The sequence below is a fragment of the Abramis brama genome (genome assembly GCF_963993115.1).
Source record: "Abramis brama genome assembly, chromosome: 23".
In the NCBI taxonomy this organism is placed as follows: Eukaryota; Metazoa; Chordata; class Actinopteri; order Cypriniformes; family Leuciscidae; genus Abramis; species Abramis brama.
Window position 1 is genome coordinate 963,492 of NC_139985.1, and position 17,500 is coordinate 980,991.

At 40.9% G+C, this 17,500-nt stretch overlaps 1 protein-coding gene across 3 annotated transcripts in view; it reads left to right on the forward strand.

Moving 5' to 3' along the window:
- The first annotated feature begins 417 nt into the window (after window positions 1-417).
- aspscr1 (ASPSCR1 tether for SLC2A4, UBX domain containing) overlaps window positions 418-17,500 on the forward strand; it is a 21,799-nt gene continuing 4,716 nt past the window's right edge. Inside the window, exons 1-13 of one of the 3 annotated variants that reach the window (XM_084101750.1) lie at window positions 418-530; window positions 1,010-1,065; window positions 1,449-1,563; window positions 6,675-6,775; window positions 8,527-8,584; window positions 9,944-10,017; window positions 10,182-10,773; window positions 11,341-11,400; window positions 11,994-12,130; window positions 15,268-15,349; window positions 15,446-15,512; window positions 15,823-15,885; window positions 15,982-16,034. In XM_084101750.1, coding sequence (XP_083957876.1) covers window positions 441-530; window positions 1,010-1,065; window positions 1,449-1,563; window positions 6,675-6,775; window positions 8,527-8,584; window positions 9,944-10,017; window positions 10,182-10,773; window positions 11,341-11,400; window positions 11,994-12,130; window positions 15,268-15,349; window positions 15,446-15,512; window positions 15,823-15,885; window positions 15,982-16,034 — 1,548 coding nt within the window. In that variant the 5' untranslated portion in view covers window positions 418-440. Of the gene's footprint in view, window positions 531-834; window positions 933-1,009; window positions 1,066-1,448; window positions 1,564-6,674; window positions 6,776-8,526; window positions 8,585-9,943; window positions 10,018-10,181; window positions 10,774-11,340; window positions 11,401-11,993; window positions 12,131-15,267; window positions 15,350-15,445; window positions 15,513-15,822; window positions 15,886-15,981; window positions 16,035-17,500 lie in introns of those variants that run through there. The other 2 variants (XM_084101752.1, XM_084101751.1) reach the window with 2 other exon arrangements.

Below are 17,500 nucleotides of genomic sequence, written 5' to 3' on the forward strand. Positions count from 1 at the left end.
TCTATCTATCTATCTATCTATCTATCTATCTATCTATCTATCTATCTATCTATCTATCTAATTTCTCTTATTTCTCAGAATTCCACTACAACGATTTAGCAGTTCAAAACAACACATGTAGGAACTTCTACATTTTTGTGGCTCATCAAGAAAACAGTTTGTGAATGCAGTGGTTTTCAGACTCATTCCGCAGAATCCTGTGAGATGGGACAGTGCAGATGTTTGGAGAGGCTTGGAGAGTGTTTGAGGTAAGTAATGATGTGGTGAACACGAACAGTCCATCAAACTGAAGTTTAATACAAACTGCGGCTTAAATATCAACATTAGAGTTCAAATGACAGTCATCATGGTGGAACATGAACAGACAAATGTCGCATGTTAACTGTGATGAGGAACGCATAAAGTTTTGTCAAACAAACATCGTGACGTCACAGAGTGTCATGGCGGCGAGCAGTTCAGCTGTGTCAGTTTTAACTCCGAATGGAAGAAGACAAACTGTCAAAGTGTCTCCAAACACACCTTTATTACAGGTACGAACTCACTTACATACTCGTGAATCTAATCGCGAAGGCTGTGTGTATGTGTGTGTGTGTGTGTGTGTATACTGTCTCGAAACCAATTGGGATGCTTGCGTTTTGAGTCAGCCGAACTAGTAAGCTGCCTACCTAGTGACAGGACAGCAGTTTCGGGCAACAAAGATGCAGTGAGCTTCGATCTATTGTTCATTTTGGGCACCATACTGTGCGTGACACAGTTTTGGCCATCATAAGCGCATTCCGGACTAGTGAGCTGCCTATTTAGTGCCCTAAACAGCCTTTGTTTTGGGGCGTCATATTCAGGTTGAGCTGAGCTAGTAGCCGACACTAAAATACTTGTCAACAATGTTAGTCAACAAAATAAAACGTCAGTGATGATAAATGCATACATAATGCGTACGTGCATAATTTGAATATTAAATAATGAATTCAATGTTCATAGATAATGAATATTAAAATGTTTATTTCTGCAGGTTCTTGAGGATGTGTGTAAGAAGCACGGCTTTAATCCAGATGATCATGGACTGAAGTGAGTTTAACCTGTATATATATTTCTATAATTATATATGTGTGTGTTTGTATGCGTTTATGTATAAATATATGTAAACAATGTGTGTGTATGTGTGTGTCTGTTTGTGAGTGAGTGATTGTTTGTGTGTGTGTGTGAGAGAGAGAGAGAGAGAGAGTGAGTGTGTGTCTGTTTGTTTGTGTCTGTGTGTGTGTGTGTGTGAGAGTTAGTGTGTCTGTGTGTGTGAGAGAGAGAGAGTGTGTGTGTTTGTTTGTTTGTGTGTGTGTGTGTGTGTATTTGTGTGTGTGTGTATTTGTGTGTGTTTGTATTTGTGTGTGTTTGTGTGTCTGTTTGTGTGTGTGTTTATGAGTGTCTGACGGCTCACTGTCTCTCTTCATCTGCAGGTTTCAGAGGAATGTTCTCGATCTGACTCTGCAGTGGAGGTTTGCTGGTCTGCCGAACAATGCCAAGCTGGAGGTGGTGGTGTGTGTACGGCAGCCGGCAGGAGCCGAGAGCGCGGTGTGTGACCTGTGTGTGTGTGTGTGTGTGACCTGTGTGTGTACGGCAGCCGGCGGTAGCCGAGAGCGCGGTGTGTGACCTGTGTGTGTGTGTGTGTGTGTGTGACCTGTGTGTGTACGGCAGCCGGCGGGAGCCGAGAGCGCGGTGTGTGACCTGTGTGACCTGTGTGTGTACGGCAGCCGGCGGGAGCCGAGAGCGCGGTGTGTGACCTGTGTGTGTGTGTGACCTGTGTGTGTACGGCAGCTGGCGGGAGCCGAGAGCGCGGTGTGTGACCTGTGTGTGTGTGTGACCTGTGTGTGTACGGCAGCCAGCGGGAGCTGAGAGCGCGCTGTGTGTGTGTGTGTGACCTGTGTGTGTACGGCAGCCGGCGGGAGCTGAGAGCACGCTGTGTGTGTGTGTGTGACCTGTGTGTGTGTGTGACCTGTGTGTGTACGGCAGCCGGCGGGAGCTGAGAGCGCGCTGTGTGTGTGTGTGTGACCTGTGTATGTACGGCAGCCGGCGGGAGCTGAGAGCGCGCTGTGTGTGTGTGTGTGACCTGTGTGTGTACGGCAGCTGGCGGGAGCCGAGAGCGGTGTGTGACCTGTGTGTGTGTGTGTGTGTGTGACCTGTGTGTGTACGGCAGCCGGCGGGAGCTGAGAGCGCGCTGTGTGTGTGTGTGTGTGACCAATGCTCATATGATGAGTTTATCCCTCTTTCAATAACTAAAAGAAGAAAAAAAATACAAGATTGTAGTGTGTTGCTAGATAAAGAGTAACTGATAACTAAATAATATCGTTTGTAGACGAACTTTGATGTTGGCTTGAGAAGCAGCCAGAACATTTGTAGTAGGTTTAACAGCTTAAAGTTGAAAGGTTTTCATTTTAAAGGTTTTAAGTTTGAAATAGTTTTAGTTTAGTAGTTTTAAAAGCTAGAATTCTCTGAAACTGCTTCTGCCAGCAGGTGACGTGAACATTACGTAAGAGTTTAGTGAATATTACTACATTATCTCTCAGAAACAATGCGTTTTCTGTCGTCTGTATGAGTGTTATGATCTCAGCGTGTCAGAATTAACTATTAACTCCACCAAGAGTTCACTGCATCACACACTGAAAAAATAATCAGCACCTTCTTCGATTCCTCACTTCAAAACATTTATTTCTCCCCTTTGATCACACGCATTCAACACACGCATTCACACCAAGCGTGCCGCACAAGCCCTGAAAAGTGAAGCCAAAACGTCTCGATCGCCCCCCAGTGACTGGTCCTAGTATAGGTCATAAGCCCCGCCTCCCCATGTTATTCAACGGGACGTGAGACCAACTAAACAATTAAATTACACTTCAAATATCTTTTTTCCAAAGGTGGTTTATTTAATTTGCTGTCGTTTTTATCACGCTGATGTAAGTTCAAGTGTCTGTTTCAAAAATAAGTTGTTTTTTAGTTAGTTACGTGATGCGGTGGTGTAACGTCATGATGGACAGCTGTGATTGACAGGTTCTCGAGCGAAGTAGTCACTGAAGCACCAACGGACATTTTTTTCGGGATCTTCGGAGGACTGAGGAGATTGCATTTACTTTATTTTAACAAGCCTCTTGTCGTACTGCAATCAATTTTTTTAAAAGTATGCAGAATCCACTCTCCCTGAGTGCATTCTGCGAGAGTGAGGGCGGAGCGTTGATTTCGCGGCTTTACTTCCTGCTCACTACTGCGCAGGTCTGGTCCCGAGATCGCTACTGCGCAGACTCAAGTTCCAATATGTCAGCGCCATATCGGGACTCTGGCGGCTTCAGTTCTCATCAATGGAAGAGAGCGAAGGGGCGTCGTCCATCTTTTTTTACAGTCTATGATTTACACGCATTCAACACACGCATTCATCACACGCATTCATCACACGCATTCAACACACGCATTCACCACACGCATTCATCACACGCATTCATCACACGCATTCAACACACGCATTCACCACACGCATTCATCACACGCATTCAACACACGCATTCATCACACGCATTCAACACACGCATTCACCACACGCATTCACCACACGCATTCACCACACGCATTCAACACACGCATTCACCACACGCATTCAACACACGCATTCATCACACGCATTCACCACACGCATTCATCACACGCATTCAACACACGCATTCAACACACGCATTCATCACACGCATTCATCACACGCATTCAACACACGCATTCACCACACGCATTCAACACACGCATTCATCACACGCATTCAACACACGCATTCAACACACGCATTCAACACACGCATTCAACACACGCATTCAACACACGCATTCACACGCATTCAACACACGCATTCACACGCATTCAACATACGCATTCACACGCATTCAACACACGCATTCAACACACGCATTCAACACACGCATTCAACACACGCATTCACACGCATTCAACACACGCATTCATCACACGCATTCAACACACGCATTCAACACACACATTCACACGCATTCAACACACGCATTCACACGCATTCAACACACACATTCACACGCATTCAACACACACATTCACACGCATTCAACACACGCATTCACACGCATTCAACACATGCATTCATCACACGCATTCAACACACGCATTCAACACACACATTCACACGCATTCAACACACGCATTCACACGCATTCAACACACGCATTCACACGCATTCAACACACGCATTCACACGCATTCAACACACGCATTCACACGCATTCAACACATGCATTCATCACACGCATTCAACACACGCATTCAACACACATTCACACGCATTCAACACACGCATTCACACGCATTCAACACACGCATTCAACACACGCATTCACACGCATTCAACACATGCATTCAACACACGCATTCAACACATGCATTCACACGCATTCAAAACACGCATTCAACACACACATTCACACGCATTCACGCATTCAACACACATTCACACGCATTCAATACACGCATTCACGCATTCAACACACATTCACACGCATTCAACACACACATTCAACACACGCATTCAATACACACATTCAACAAACGCATTCACACGCATTCAACACACGCATTCACACGCATTCAACACAATATATAAAACTATATAGATAATATTTATAGAAACTATACTAGAAATTTATACAAATTTAATTTGTGGGTTTCATCAGACTGCATTTTATTATATTACACATCACGAGACGACACAACATTTTTATGTTACAATGATTTTATGTAAGGCTAAATACTTATAGCTAGAAATATTAAATCATTGAAATGTATACAATTAGTGAAACAAATCAAATAAAAACACATGGGAATGTGGGTAACAGTGTTGCAGATTAAGCCTAAATGAATATGTCCCTCAGTAGTGGGAGTTCGTTTGAAACAAATGTTGATAGTAGTTGTAATTGGTTGTAGTTTAATATTTTTGCTAGAACAAACATTTGATGTGTTTAAAATGACCTATTTTTTCATGCAGTTATGTAATAGTTTATAATAGCCTCCTGGGAACGTGCTTCGTTTCCACTCCGGTGTAATTAGGCCTGTTGATTATATGTTTGCACGTTCATGCCGTGTTTGTCAGTAAACATCCGCGCGTCGTTCTGGCCTGAGCACATGAAAAATGAGTTTTGAACATCCTCACTTATAATATATCAGAAAAATAAGCATGAATCATTCATTCGTATTGTTTACAGTGAGTGTAAATGCATAAACACTTCCCGAGCTTGTTATGTTTCCTTCTTCCTGTCAGGCTGTGATTGTACGAGGAGCTTGTTAGGTTATGACATCAGCGCTCCGGATCGATGACATCATCAGTCCCCCCCCCCCATCCCATCTGCTGTTTTATGGGAATGTGTTTATAACGCCGAATGTTTGAGCATTTGTAGCCGTACGGCTGGATGAAAGGGAAAACGAACATCACGCTCTCTTTTAATTGAAAGATGATTAATGAGCGGGTTGGTCGTAAAGCATGATGGGTAAATGGGTCTTCCCGCCAGCGTTTGACGGCTGTTCTGCCTCACACTTCAGGCATGTGGAGGGAGGAAAAATGCTCGGCCTGTCCAAGTGTGTGTTTGCGGTTCAGATCGTATACACACACACACACACGCCTTGATGAGCTGCCCGGCTCCGTCTCACACACTTCTGCTCAATTACAGCATGTCCTGCACGCTTCTCAGGGTTTATCTATCAGTGGAGGCTTTTATGAAATGACTCTGGCTCTAGACGAGATTTCAGGGTTTTTATTTTCCACACTTTCTTTGAAATGCATTCAAGAGTTTTAAGACTGTTTGGATCAGCTCAACGAGATTTCTTTGTTGTCTTTTCAGTGTTTCATGGAGATAAATGCACCGTTATTTGCTGTAAAGATTTTCTCTGCTGAAGGTTTATTATTGTGGTGTCGTTGACTTCTGATTTCCATAAATGTGCAAAAAGTTTTACACAAGTTGCGGTCTAACTTTATTTTTTACTGAATAAAACAGCCAAAGATTTGTTTTGATACAATTCAGATCATTCAGCATTGATTGAAAATACAAAAACTAAAAACTAAGAATCAGTTAAGAATTATTTTTTTTAAAGAAATTTATACTTTTAATCATCAAAGACTTAAATTGATCTTTTATAACAGATTCTATTTCAAATAAATGATGTTCTTTTGAACTTTCTATTCATCAAAGAATCCTGAAAAATAAAATGCATCACGGTTTCCACAAAAATATGAAACTGTTTTCAACACTGATAATAATCATAAATGTTTCTTGAGCAGGAAATCATCATATTAGAATGGTTTCTGAAAGATCATGTGACACTGAAGACTGGAGTTATGATGAATAAATTAATAAATTACACTTTACTATATATTCACATAGAAAACAAGCTGTTTTAATATTACACTGTTTTTACTGTAGTTTTGATTAAATAAATGCAGCCTTGGTGAGCAGAAGAGACCTTTCAAAAAACTGAATTATTTCAAACTTTTGACCTGTATTGAATTTATTTGTAGTCTAACTAGGCAGTAATTCTGATTAATCAGTTTTTAAAATGTCAAAATATTTTTTTATAACATATTTTCCACCAGTTCTAATGTTTTCTGCTGTGTGTTTTCTGGTGTTCAGGTGCGGATCGCCCTGCAGATGGAGGACGGCTCTCGTCTTCAGGGCTCTTTCTCCAGTGGACAGACGTTATGGGATCTACTGACCCACTTTCCTCAAACCAGGTGTGTGTCGTTCTGTCTGCGAGGGCTGCAGTTGTTTAATTTTTTAATGTGTAATTTATGAGGGAATTTATGTGCGTGTGTGTGTTCTTTCTGTGGATGTTTGTATCGATTGAAGTGAAACACATTCCTCCTGCTGAGGTTTTTAAATGCAGCCAGATCGTGTGAACCGTGAACACTGTGTTTTATGAGCTCTCAGTGCCGCTGCCAAACTCTTTAAACTGTTCTCACAGTCTCCTCCCACTGATACAGCAGGCCCCTCCCCACACTGACCACTCCCCCTGCTCTCACTCAATCACTGATACAGCAGGCCCCTCCCCCCTTCCCTCACTGACCACTCCCCCTGCTCTCACTCAATCACTGATACAGCAGGCCCCTCCCCCTTCCCTCACTGACCACTCCCCCTGCTCTCACTCAATCACTGATACAGCAGGCCCCTCCCCCTTCCCTCACTGACCACTCCCCCTGCTCTCACTCAAGGTGTGTTGGACATCGGCTGGATGTAACCGATCGGCGAGAGTAGCCGTGCCGCGGGAGGAGCTGCAAACGGAGACGTGAAGTCGGACACTTTCTGGTTCCCGTAGTGACCTCTCGCGTGGTGTTCGTATACTTTACCACAGCTGAAGTGAAATAAATGCAATATTTGCCAAATAATACACAGATGTTTCAGAGACATTTTCATTCAGTACTTTATGTACTGCTTCATACAGCGTCTGTTTGAACAAGAATAAAGTTCAACATGAGCTACTATCAATGAAGTGGAGTCTACGTTTTTTAATCAGTTTTAATTTGATAAGCATGACACAATATAACATCGCAACGACATGAAAAGAGTGTTTACTGTTATACAAAACTGATTTGTGAGCTTTAGAGGAACTAAAGGTGTTCGAATAAACACAAAACACACGTGATCGTTGTCATGCGGTGAATCCGGCCAATCGTGGAACAGCTGTGTCGTCATCACCCAATCGTGGAACAGCTGTGTCGTCATCAGCCAATCGTGGAACAGCTGTGTCGTCATCAGCCCTCGTGCAGCCGCTCTGGAGAAGCTGCGCTGGCTGAGTTCTCCGGCTACTCTCGAGTCGCTCTCGCGGTGCTTTGATGGCACACGTCACAGTCACGAGGCATCGACGCTGTATCAAGTCGGACAAAATGTCTAACCGGCATGCACTGCTTCAAGTCAGCCGCCGATCGGTCTGCGCAGAGCTGCATGAAGTTGAACAAGCCTAATGATACAGCAGGCCCCTCCCCCTTCCCTCACTGACCACTCCCCCTGCTCTCACTCAACCACTGATACAGCAGGCCCCTCCCCTTCCCACACTGACCACTCCCCCTGCTCTCACTCAACCACTGATACAGCAGGCCCCTCCCCCTTCCCACACTGACCACTCCCCCTGCTCTCACTCAATCACTGATACAACAGGCCCCTCCCCCTCACTGACCACTCCCCTTCCCCTCACTGACCACTCCCCCTGCTCTCACTCAACCACTGATACAAGTACACTGAGATTCCATTTGTTTCCATGTTTTTCTCTCTGCACTCTTTCACAAAAACAGCTGTATGGGAAGTGAATATGGGTCAGTAAAAACTGACTGCTGTTCTCACTGCAGGAATCTAATGTATATACAGTAAATGCAACACATGTGTTTTGTGTTGCTCACATGTCATCCAGCAGACGCACAGATCAGAGTCCAATGTGTGTTTTTGTTTGTTCTCCTCCTGACAGATATTTTGATCTGTTTCCTTCCCGCAGGACGTCTGCTCTGGAGCCGTCTGGACACACACCAGTGTGTGTTTACATGAGAGACGAGGTGAGACCGACCGCTTGATCTCTGCGCTTCGGTATTAAAGTCAACATCAAATCAAAATCACTTCATTTAAGATTTTTTCCTGCTGATGAACGATAAAAAATATTGACAGCCAATCAGAATCCAGCGACATATGATAAAATTGCTTATATATAGAACAATATTGTGCGCTGGTTTGGACTCTTATATAGTTATCGTCATCTTTATAGTTATCGTTCTTGATGTGAACGTGCCTTTACGATCGCATGTATTGCATTAGGGTCAGTTTTGATCCAGAAGTGAACTGTGGCTTTTAGTCTAATTGAAAATATTACTTCTATTAGTTAGATTTGTCTCAAATTTCTTCTGTAAAATACATTTATCCTCTTTGCTGCATCTCGCACACACTATTAAGACTGAATTTTGTTGGTAAATTTTCTTATGCATGCAAAAATAATTGTTTTTAAAAAGAAGGAAAATTATGATTTTGAATTATGAAGACCTGCCAGACTTTTGGGTGATACACGCATACATATGTGAATGATTTACTCGCAATGCAGAGGGTTGTGCAATCCTTGAAAAGTTCTCAAATATCTTTGCAGGCACTAGTATCATACAAAATGCAAAATATAAACATTTTCTAAAAATCTTTTTCCAGCATTATAGGACAAGTTGTAGAAAATAAAATAGTCTGAAACCTAAAAATTGACTGGTATATTGACTATAAAAATTTATATAAAAAACATTGTTTTGGTTATAGAGTCTTGTTTTCCTGGTGTCCTCTACATGCATGGGACAAATCATAAAATATTAATTTAAGAACAAAATATATATATTTTCTGCCCTTTGTTGCTTATGCTCCAAACAATGTACCAGTAATGATGTAAGGAAAAAAAATGACACACTTTTTTTCTGAGTTTTAGGAGGTCCGTCTTACCTTTGGGGGTTTAAGTCAAGTCGGAGGTTATTCTAACTTATTTACAATGGGTTTTTTAACATTCTCTTTATCTGGTTTTCCAAGATGTTTTTGTACTTTAACATAACAAATCTAACACAAATAAGGGTTCAGTAATTGCTGATTTCTTAAAATAATGAATAAAAGTTCTCAATACTATGTAAAAAGTATCAGATTTTTGATGAGTTAGATTTAGAATTAAGTTTTGTCTTAAGAATGTTATTATCTTTTTTTTCGTAAGATTTTTACTTCTGGGAATACAAAATATTTTTAGGATTCTTAAAAGGTCAGAAAATGAGACGAATGTTTGGTGAATCCGGCAGGTCTTTTTGTGGATCATTAAAACACACCGGAAAGACAGAATATTCCATTGTGTAATTAAATAGAAAGTAGTAAACACCGTTTCACGTCTTTCTGTCCTTGTTTAGGTCAGCGGTGAGGAAGCACTGAAGACGACGACTCTAAAGTCTCTGGGCCTCACGGGAGGAAGTGCCATCATACGGTGAGCTCTCAGTGCTGATGTCACATCCCTGTCTGATTTAATTTTATTTATTTATTTATTGCCATAACAAACAGATTGTCTGGAATATAACCCAAGCGTTACAAAGAATGAAATACTTTGATATATGATGATAAACATGAATGTAAATATTGAATGTCTGTTAGATATGTGCTGAAAGGCTCTAGCTCCTCATGTCCTGGTGCGACAATGGATACGGTCGCCATGCCAATGGATGCTGTTGCCACGCCAACGGATGCTGTTGCCACACCAACGGATGCTGTTGCCACACCAACGGATGCTGTTGCCACGCCAACGGATGCTGTTGCCAAGATGACCGTATCACAGCCGCCTCCTCCAGAACCATCAGCCTCTGTTCCCGTGGAAACCCCGGCTCCGCCCACTGAGGCCGCCGCCCCATTGAACCATCACCCTGTCAAACAGGAAGAGGAGGAGCCAAACACGAGCCGAGCGCGAACAGTGCGGCCCAAAACTAGTGAGCATCAGGTGTCCCAGATAACGGAGGACGACGAGAGACCGGGGACGTCCCAACAGTCCCGTGACTCCGCCCACTCAACCACGCCCCCTCAGTCCCGTGGCTCCGCCCCCTCGGCCACGCCCACTGACTTTGTGCCATTTTCGGGAAGCGGACAGCGTCTGGGAGGACCTGCGGGACTGAAGAGCTCGACCTCGTGGTCCCCATGTGTGTCCGGCAGCCCTCCCAAAGCCAAAAAACCCAAACCCAGCCATGAAATCAAGGTATTATAACAAATATTAAACACTGATAATAATCATAAATGTTTCTTGATCATCAAATCATCATATTAGAATGATTTCTGAAGCATCATGTGACACTGAAGACTGGAGTAATGATGCTGAACATTCAGCTTTGATCACAGGAATAAATTACATTCTAAAATGTATTACATTAGAAAACAGTTATTTGAAATTCTAATAATATTTCACAATTTTTGCTGTATTTTTGATCAGATAAATGCAGCCTTGCTGAGACTCTTTTAGTAACATTCAAAAAATCTTAATTCCAATCTTTTGAATGGCTTTTTCATGAAAATCTTCTCACACATCTCTAGCTCTTTCATGTGTTTTTTTGTTCTCTGTAATGTTGTATTTATTTGAGAGACGGGCGGTGTGTTTTTGTCAAGTCTGAATTCAATCACGCATCACCACATTTAGATCCCATCACACAAACAACACGTGTTTTTCTTCATAGCTGGTAGACACACACCACACACACTCACAAACACACACACACACACCTCTCTCTCAAGCTGAAGAGTTTTTGAATGTGTTTCTCGTGTCTTTTAGAGATCAGTCAGCGCCAAACAAGCGTCGAGGGATGAAGAGGAACCTGACGAATATCTGGAGGTAAAAACACACACGCCTCACACACACATCGGCCTATTTAACAGTAGCGTTCAATGGAAGGCATTTTCAGCCCAATTTAAATAAATTCATTAAATCACACAAATAAACAATTAAAACCAGTTTAAACAATTCATTATGGAAATTGTTTGCAAAATAGGTGCCAAAATTAAAAAAATTATTTCATGCACCATCTCCGTCAGATCTAAAAATAAAAAGCATTTGATGATTTGAAATTCAACTTCGATGCAAGAAATTGCAAATACATACAGCTTTTTATCAATGCACACGCAATAATAGTGACACGATTCAAATAAAATAAATGAAATGTTCTTATATTTATATATTAATATATTTTTAAACATGCATTTATTATATTTTCCTTATTTTATTTTCTCTTTTATTTTCTTTTTTAAAGTCAACTTGTATGCAGATTCTATGTAAATCAGTAGGCGGGGCTGTTTTCTATGCTTATTGCATGTTTCTCATTAATGCAAATTTCTTTATCGCAGTAACGTGTCAATAACCGTGAGTGTGTGTTGAGTTAGTTGTCACATGTTAGTGTTAGCATGCTCATTGATTGTGTCTACGTCCAGCCGATCGACAGGGAGCCGCTGGTCTTCCATCTGGACTCGGGAGCCCGTCGCCATGATGACAGAGAACTTCCCGACGAGTTTTTTGAGGTCACCGTGGACGACATTCGGAAGAGATTCGCCCAGCTGAAGAGCGAGAGGTGAGAACGACACACTTCTGACTCTCAGTTAGACACAGAGGCCGTGTGATTGACGTGTAGTGACCAAACACAGTTCACTTCCTTTGTTGTAGAGTTGTTGTAGAGTAGTCATATGGTTGTTGTAGAGTAGAGTAGTTGTACGTAGAGTAGCAGTTGTTTGTAGAGTAGTTGTAGAGTAGTTGTAGAGTAGTTGTAGAGTAGTTGTAGAGTAGTTGTAGAGTAGTTGTAGAGTAGTTGTAGAGTAGTTGTAGAGTTATTGTAGAGTTGCTGTAGAGTAGAGCAGAGTTGCTGTAGAGTAGAGTTGCTGTAGAGTAGAGCAGAGTTGTTATAGAGTAGAGTTGCTATATAGTTGCTGTAGAGTAGAGTTGCTGTAGAGTAGAGCAGAGTTGTTAGAGTAGAGTTGCTATATAGTTGCTGTAGAGTAGAGTTGCTGTACAGTAGAGTTGCTGTAGAGTAGAGTTGCTGTAGAGTAGACTAGAGTTGTTGTACAGTAGAGTTGTTGTACAGTAGTTATTGTAGAGTAGAGTTGCTGTAGAGTAGAGTTGCTGTAGAGTAGAGTTGCTGTAGAGTAGAGTTGCTGTAGAGTAGACTAGAGTTGTTGTACAGTAGAGTTGTTGTACAGTAGTTATTGTAGAGTAGAGTTGCTGTACAGTAGAGTTGCTGTAGAGTAGAGTTGTTGCAGAGTTGCTATAGAGTTGCTGTAGAGTAGAGTTGCTGTAGAGTTGCTGTAGAGTAGAGCAGAGTTGCTGTAGAGTAGAGTTGCTGTAGAGTAGAGCAGAGTTGTTATAGAGTAGAGTTGCTATATAGTTGCTGTAGAGTAGAGTTGCTGTAGAGTAGAGCAGAGTTGTTAGAGTAGAGTTGCTATATAGTTGCTGTAGAGTAGAGTTGCTGTAGAGTTGCTGTAGAGTAGAGTTGCTGTAGAGTAGAGCAGAGTTGTTATAGAGTAGAGTTGCTATATAGTTGCTGTAGAGTAGAGTTGCTGTAGAGTAGAGTTGCTGTAGAGTTGCTGTAGAGTAGAGTTGCTGTAGAGTTGCTGTAGAGTAGAGTTGCTGTAGAGTAGAGCAGAGTTGTTAGAGTAGAGTTGCTATATAGTTGCTGTAGAGTAGAGTTGCTGTACAGTAGAGTTGCTGTAGAGTAGAGTTGCTGTAGAGTAGACTAGAGTTGTTGTACAGTAGAGTTGTTGTACAGTAGTTATTGTAGAGTAGAGTTGCTGTACAGTAGAGTTGCTGTAGAGTAGAGTTGCTGTAGAGTAGAGTTGTTGCAGAGTTGCTATAGAGTTGCTGTAGAGTAGAGTTGCTGTAGAGTTGCTGTAGAGTAGAGCAGAGTTGTTATAGAGTAGAGTTGCTATATAGTTGCTGTAGAGTAGAGTTGCTGTAGAGTAGAGCAGAGTTGTTAGAGTAGAGTTGCTATATAGTTGCTGTAGAGTAGAGTTGCTGTAGAGTTGCTGTAGAGTAGAGTTGCTGTAGAGTAGAGCAGAGTTGTTATAGAGTAGAGTTGCTGTACAGTAGAGTTGCTGTACAGTAGAGTTGCTGTAGAGTAGAGTTGCTGTAGAGTAGACTAGAGTTGTTGTACAGTAGAGTTGTTGTACAGTAGTTATTGTAGAGTAGAGTTGCTGTAGAGTAGAGTTGCTGTAGAGTAGAGTTGCTGTAGAGTAGAGTTGCTGTAGAGTAGAGTTGTTGCAGAGTTGCTATAGAGTTGCTGTAGAGTAGAGTTGCTGTAGAGTTGCTGTAGAGTAGAATTATTGTAGAGTAGAGTTGCTGTAGAGTAGAATTATTGTAGAGTAGAGTTGCTGTAGAGTAGAGCAGAGTTGTTGTAGAGTTGCTGTAGAGTAGAGTTGCTGTAGAGTTGTTGTAGAGTAGAGTTGTTGTAGAGTAGAGTTGCTGTAGAGTTGCTGTAGAGTAGAGTTGCTGTAGAGTAGAGTTGCTGTAGAGTAGAGTTGCTGTAAAGTAGAGTTGCTGTAGAGTAGAGTAGAGTTGCTGTAGAGTTGCTGTAGAGTAGAGTTGCTGTAGAGTAGAGCAGTGTTGTTGTAGAGTAGAGTTGCTGTAGAGTAGAGTTGCTGTAGAGTAGAGTTGCTGTAGAGTAGAGTTGTTGTAGAGTTGCTGTAGAGTAGAGTTGCTGTAGAGTAGAGCAGTGTTGCTGTAGAGTTGCTGTAGAGTTGCTGTAGAGTAGCTGTAGAGTTGCTGTAGAGTAGCTGTAGAGTTGCTGTAGAGTAGAGTTGCTGTAGAGTTGCTGTAGAGTTGTTGTAGAGTTGCTGTAGAGTAGCTGTAGAGCAGTGGTGTTGTAGAGTAGAGTTGCTGTAGAGTAGCTGTAGAGTTGCTGTAGAGTAGAGTTGCTGTAGAGTTGCTGTAGAGTTGCTGTAGAGTTGCTGTAGAGTTGTTGTAGAGTTGCTGTAGAGTAGCTGTAGAGCAGTGGTGTTGTAGAGTAGAGTTGCTGTAGAGTAGCTGTAGAGTTGCTGTAGAGTTGCTGTAGAGTTGTTGTAGAGTTGCTGTAGAGTAGCTGTAGAGCAGTGGTGTTGTAGAGTAGAGTTGCTGTAGAGTGCATTATTATTTCCGGAAGTATTTTTCCCTTAGGGATTTTAAAAAGAGGTTAACTAACGAGTTACAATACATGAACCAAGCCAATCACAACACTACAAACTTTGATTTGAAGCAAAAAAGGTTTTTAAAAACAGGATAAAAAACCAAGACAGTGAACTTAACACAGTACACGGATAAAACTACAATCCCATGAAGCACTGCAAAACAACGGACAAATATAAAACTACTCATTTACAAATGTTGATTATATGTATAAAAACAACATATTTAAAGCTTATTGCAATATCTAAACAAACATTTCAGTATTTTGAGAGTGTAGGGAGATTCGAGAGTGTCATTCGCAGTGCATCATGGGAGTAGGCGGAGCTAAAGAGATCTTTTGGCACTGTTGCTTTGTTTGACTCTGATTGGTGGTATTTTACAAAATAAGCTGAATTAATGCAGACAAATGGCAGTTTTACTTCCAGAACCAGAATGTTCTGCTCTATTGTAAAGCTCTATTGTTAATTAAAATAAAGTATAAATATTAGATAAAAAGCATTATATTATAAATATTGTATATTATATTGTGTTTCTGGATGGATCTTCTGTCTGTTTCAGGAGGGCGTTTGAAGAAGCTCCTCTCATGACGAAATCTCTCCGAGAGTCTCAGATGAAGGAGAAGCTGGACCGGTACCCGAAGGTGTGTGTGTGTGTGCGTGTGTGTGTGTGTCGTCTGCCCAGCGCTGATCATGTGATCAGTCATGTGACTGGATTCGTACGGTTCTCTCGTTCTCAGGTGGCGCTGAGGGTCCAGTTTCCAGACCGCCAGGTTCTGCAGGGCTTCTTCAGGCCGCTAGAAACAGGTCAGATCCGACTTTGGCTTTGTTTGGTTTTTAATTTTTAATTTTAATTTTAATTATTTGTTGTATACAATTTTTTTTTTAATTTTTCTTTATCTTGTGTTCTGTTCTATTAGGTTGTGTAAAATATTTTTTATTGTTTTGTATTTTATTTTATTATATTATTATTCATTCTTTATGTTGTGTTTTGTTTATTTTTATATTTTATGTTTATTATTATTATTTTTCATTTTCTTTTTTCTTTATCTTTTATATTATTTTCTTTCTTTTCTTGATGTTTTGTGTTCACAGCAGATGTTTGTCTGTTTTCCAGTTGCTGCTCTGAGAAGTTTCATCAGATCTCACCTGCAGGACCAACAGCTGCAGTTTTACCTGTGTGAGTTTTAGCACGCACACACACACACTCACACACACACACCGATGTTGTCGTACATGATGTGATTGTTTAATCTGTGTATTTTGTATTTTCCAGTTGTTGCGCCGCCCAAAACCATCCTTGACGACCCGACTGCCACTCTATTCCAGGTGAGACTGACTGTGTGTCCTTTAGACATCAGCCTCATTCTGAACTACAGTGAGTGTGTGTGTGTGTGTGTGTGTGTGTGTCCGTTGCTGCTGTACTGTGATGTCAGGTTGATACAGTGATGATTCTCGTCAGAGGTCAGAGGTCACAGGTGTTGTTGTGTAACATCTGTCTCATGATCTTAAGAGGCACAAACAGGATGTTCTCGCTCACTTTCCGTCATGTAATGGAAAGAATGTTTTCCACACACACACACACACACACACACACACACACACATATGCGAGCGTCTCTCGAATCAGGGTCTCTGAGGACAGACACCCCTCGGCCCGTTCAAACACATTGTTTCCTTTTCAAAGAGTTCTAAGAATAGAAATCAGCACAGAGACGCCCATTATAGAGGCAGAGACACACAACTGACCACTGTGTGTGTGTGTGTGTGTGTGTGTGTGTGTGTGTGTGTATATACACTACCAGTCAAAAGTTTGGGATCTGTAAGGTTTTTTGTTTCTGAAAGAGTCTCTTCTGCTCACCAAGGCTGCATTTATTTAATCAAAAATACAACAACAAAACATTAATATTGTTAAATATTATGATAATTTAAAATAACTGTTTTTTATTTTAATATATTTTAAAGTGTAATTTATTCCTGTGATCAAAGCTGAATTTTCAGCATCATTACTCCAGTCTTCAGTGTCACATGATCCTTCAGAAATCACTCTAATATGAGGATTTGATGCTCAAGAAACATTTATGATTATCATCAGTGTTGAAAACAGTGACACATTTTATTTTCCAGGATTTTCTGATGAATAGAATCAATGCGTTTATTTGAAAAATAATCTTTTGTAACATTATAAATGTCTTTACTGTCACTTTTGATAAATTTAATGCGTCCTTGATGAATAAAATTTATTTATTTTATTTCTTTCCCTCAAAAAATAAAATTTCTTATCGACCCCAAACTATTGAACGGTAGTGTTTAATGTTACAAAATATTCTATTTCAGATAAATGCTGTTCTAGATCAAAGAATCCTGAAATAAAAATGTAAACAACTGTTTTCAACATTGATAATAATAATGAATGTTTTTTGAGCATCAAATCCTCATATTAGAGTGATTTCTGAAGGATCATGTGACACTGAAGACTGGAGTAATGATGCTGAAAATTCAGCTTTGATCACAGGAATAAATTACACTTTACTATATATTCACATAGAAAACAGATGATTTACACTGGAATGATATTTCACTGTTTTTAATCAAATAAACACAGCCTTGGTGAGCAGAAGAGACTTATTTTAAAAACATAAAAAATCGTACAGATCCAAAACTTTTGACTCGTAATGTATATATATTAAATCTTTATCTATATATATTAAATATTAATTTGTTTGCTGTTTTTTTATCATTTCATCTCTCTCTCTCAGCATGAATGTAGTAAAACAGAGAGACGACAGTCATTAA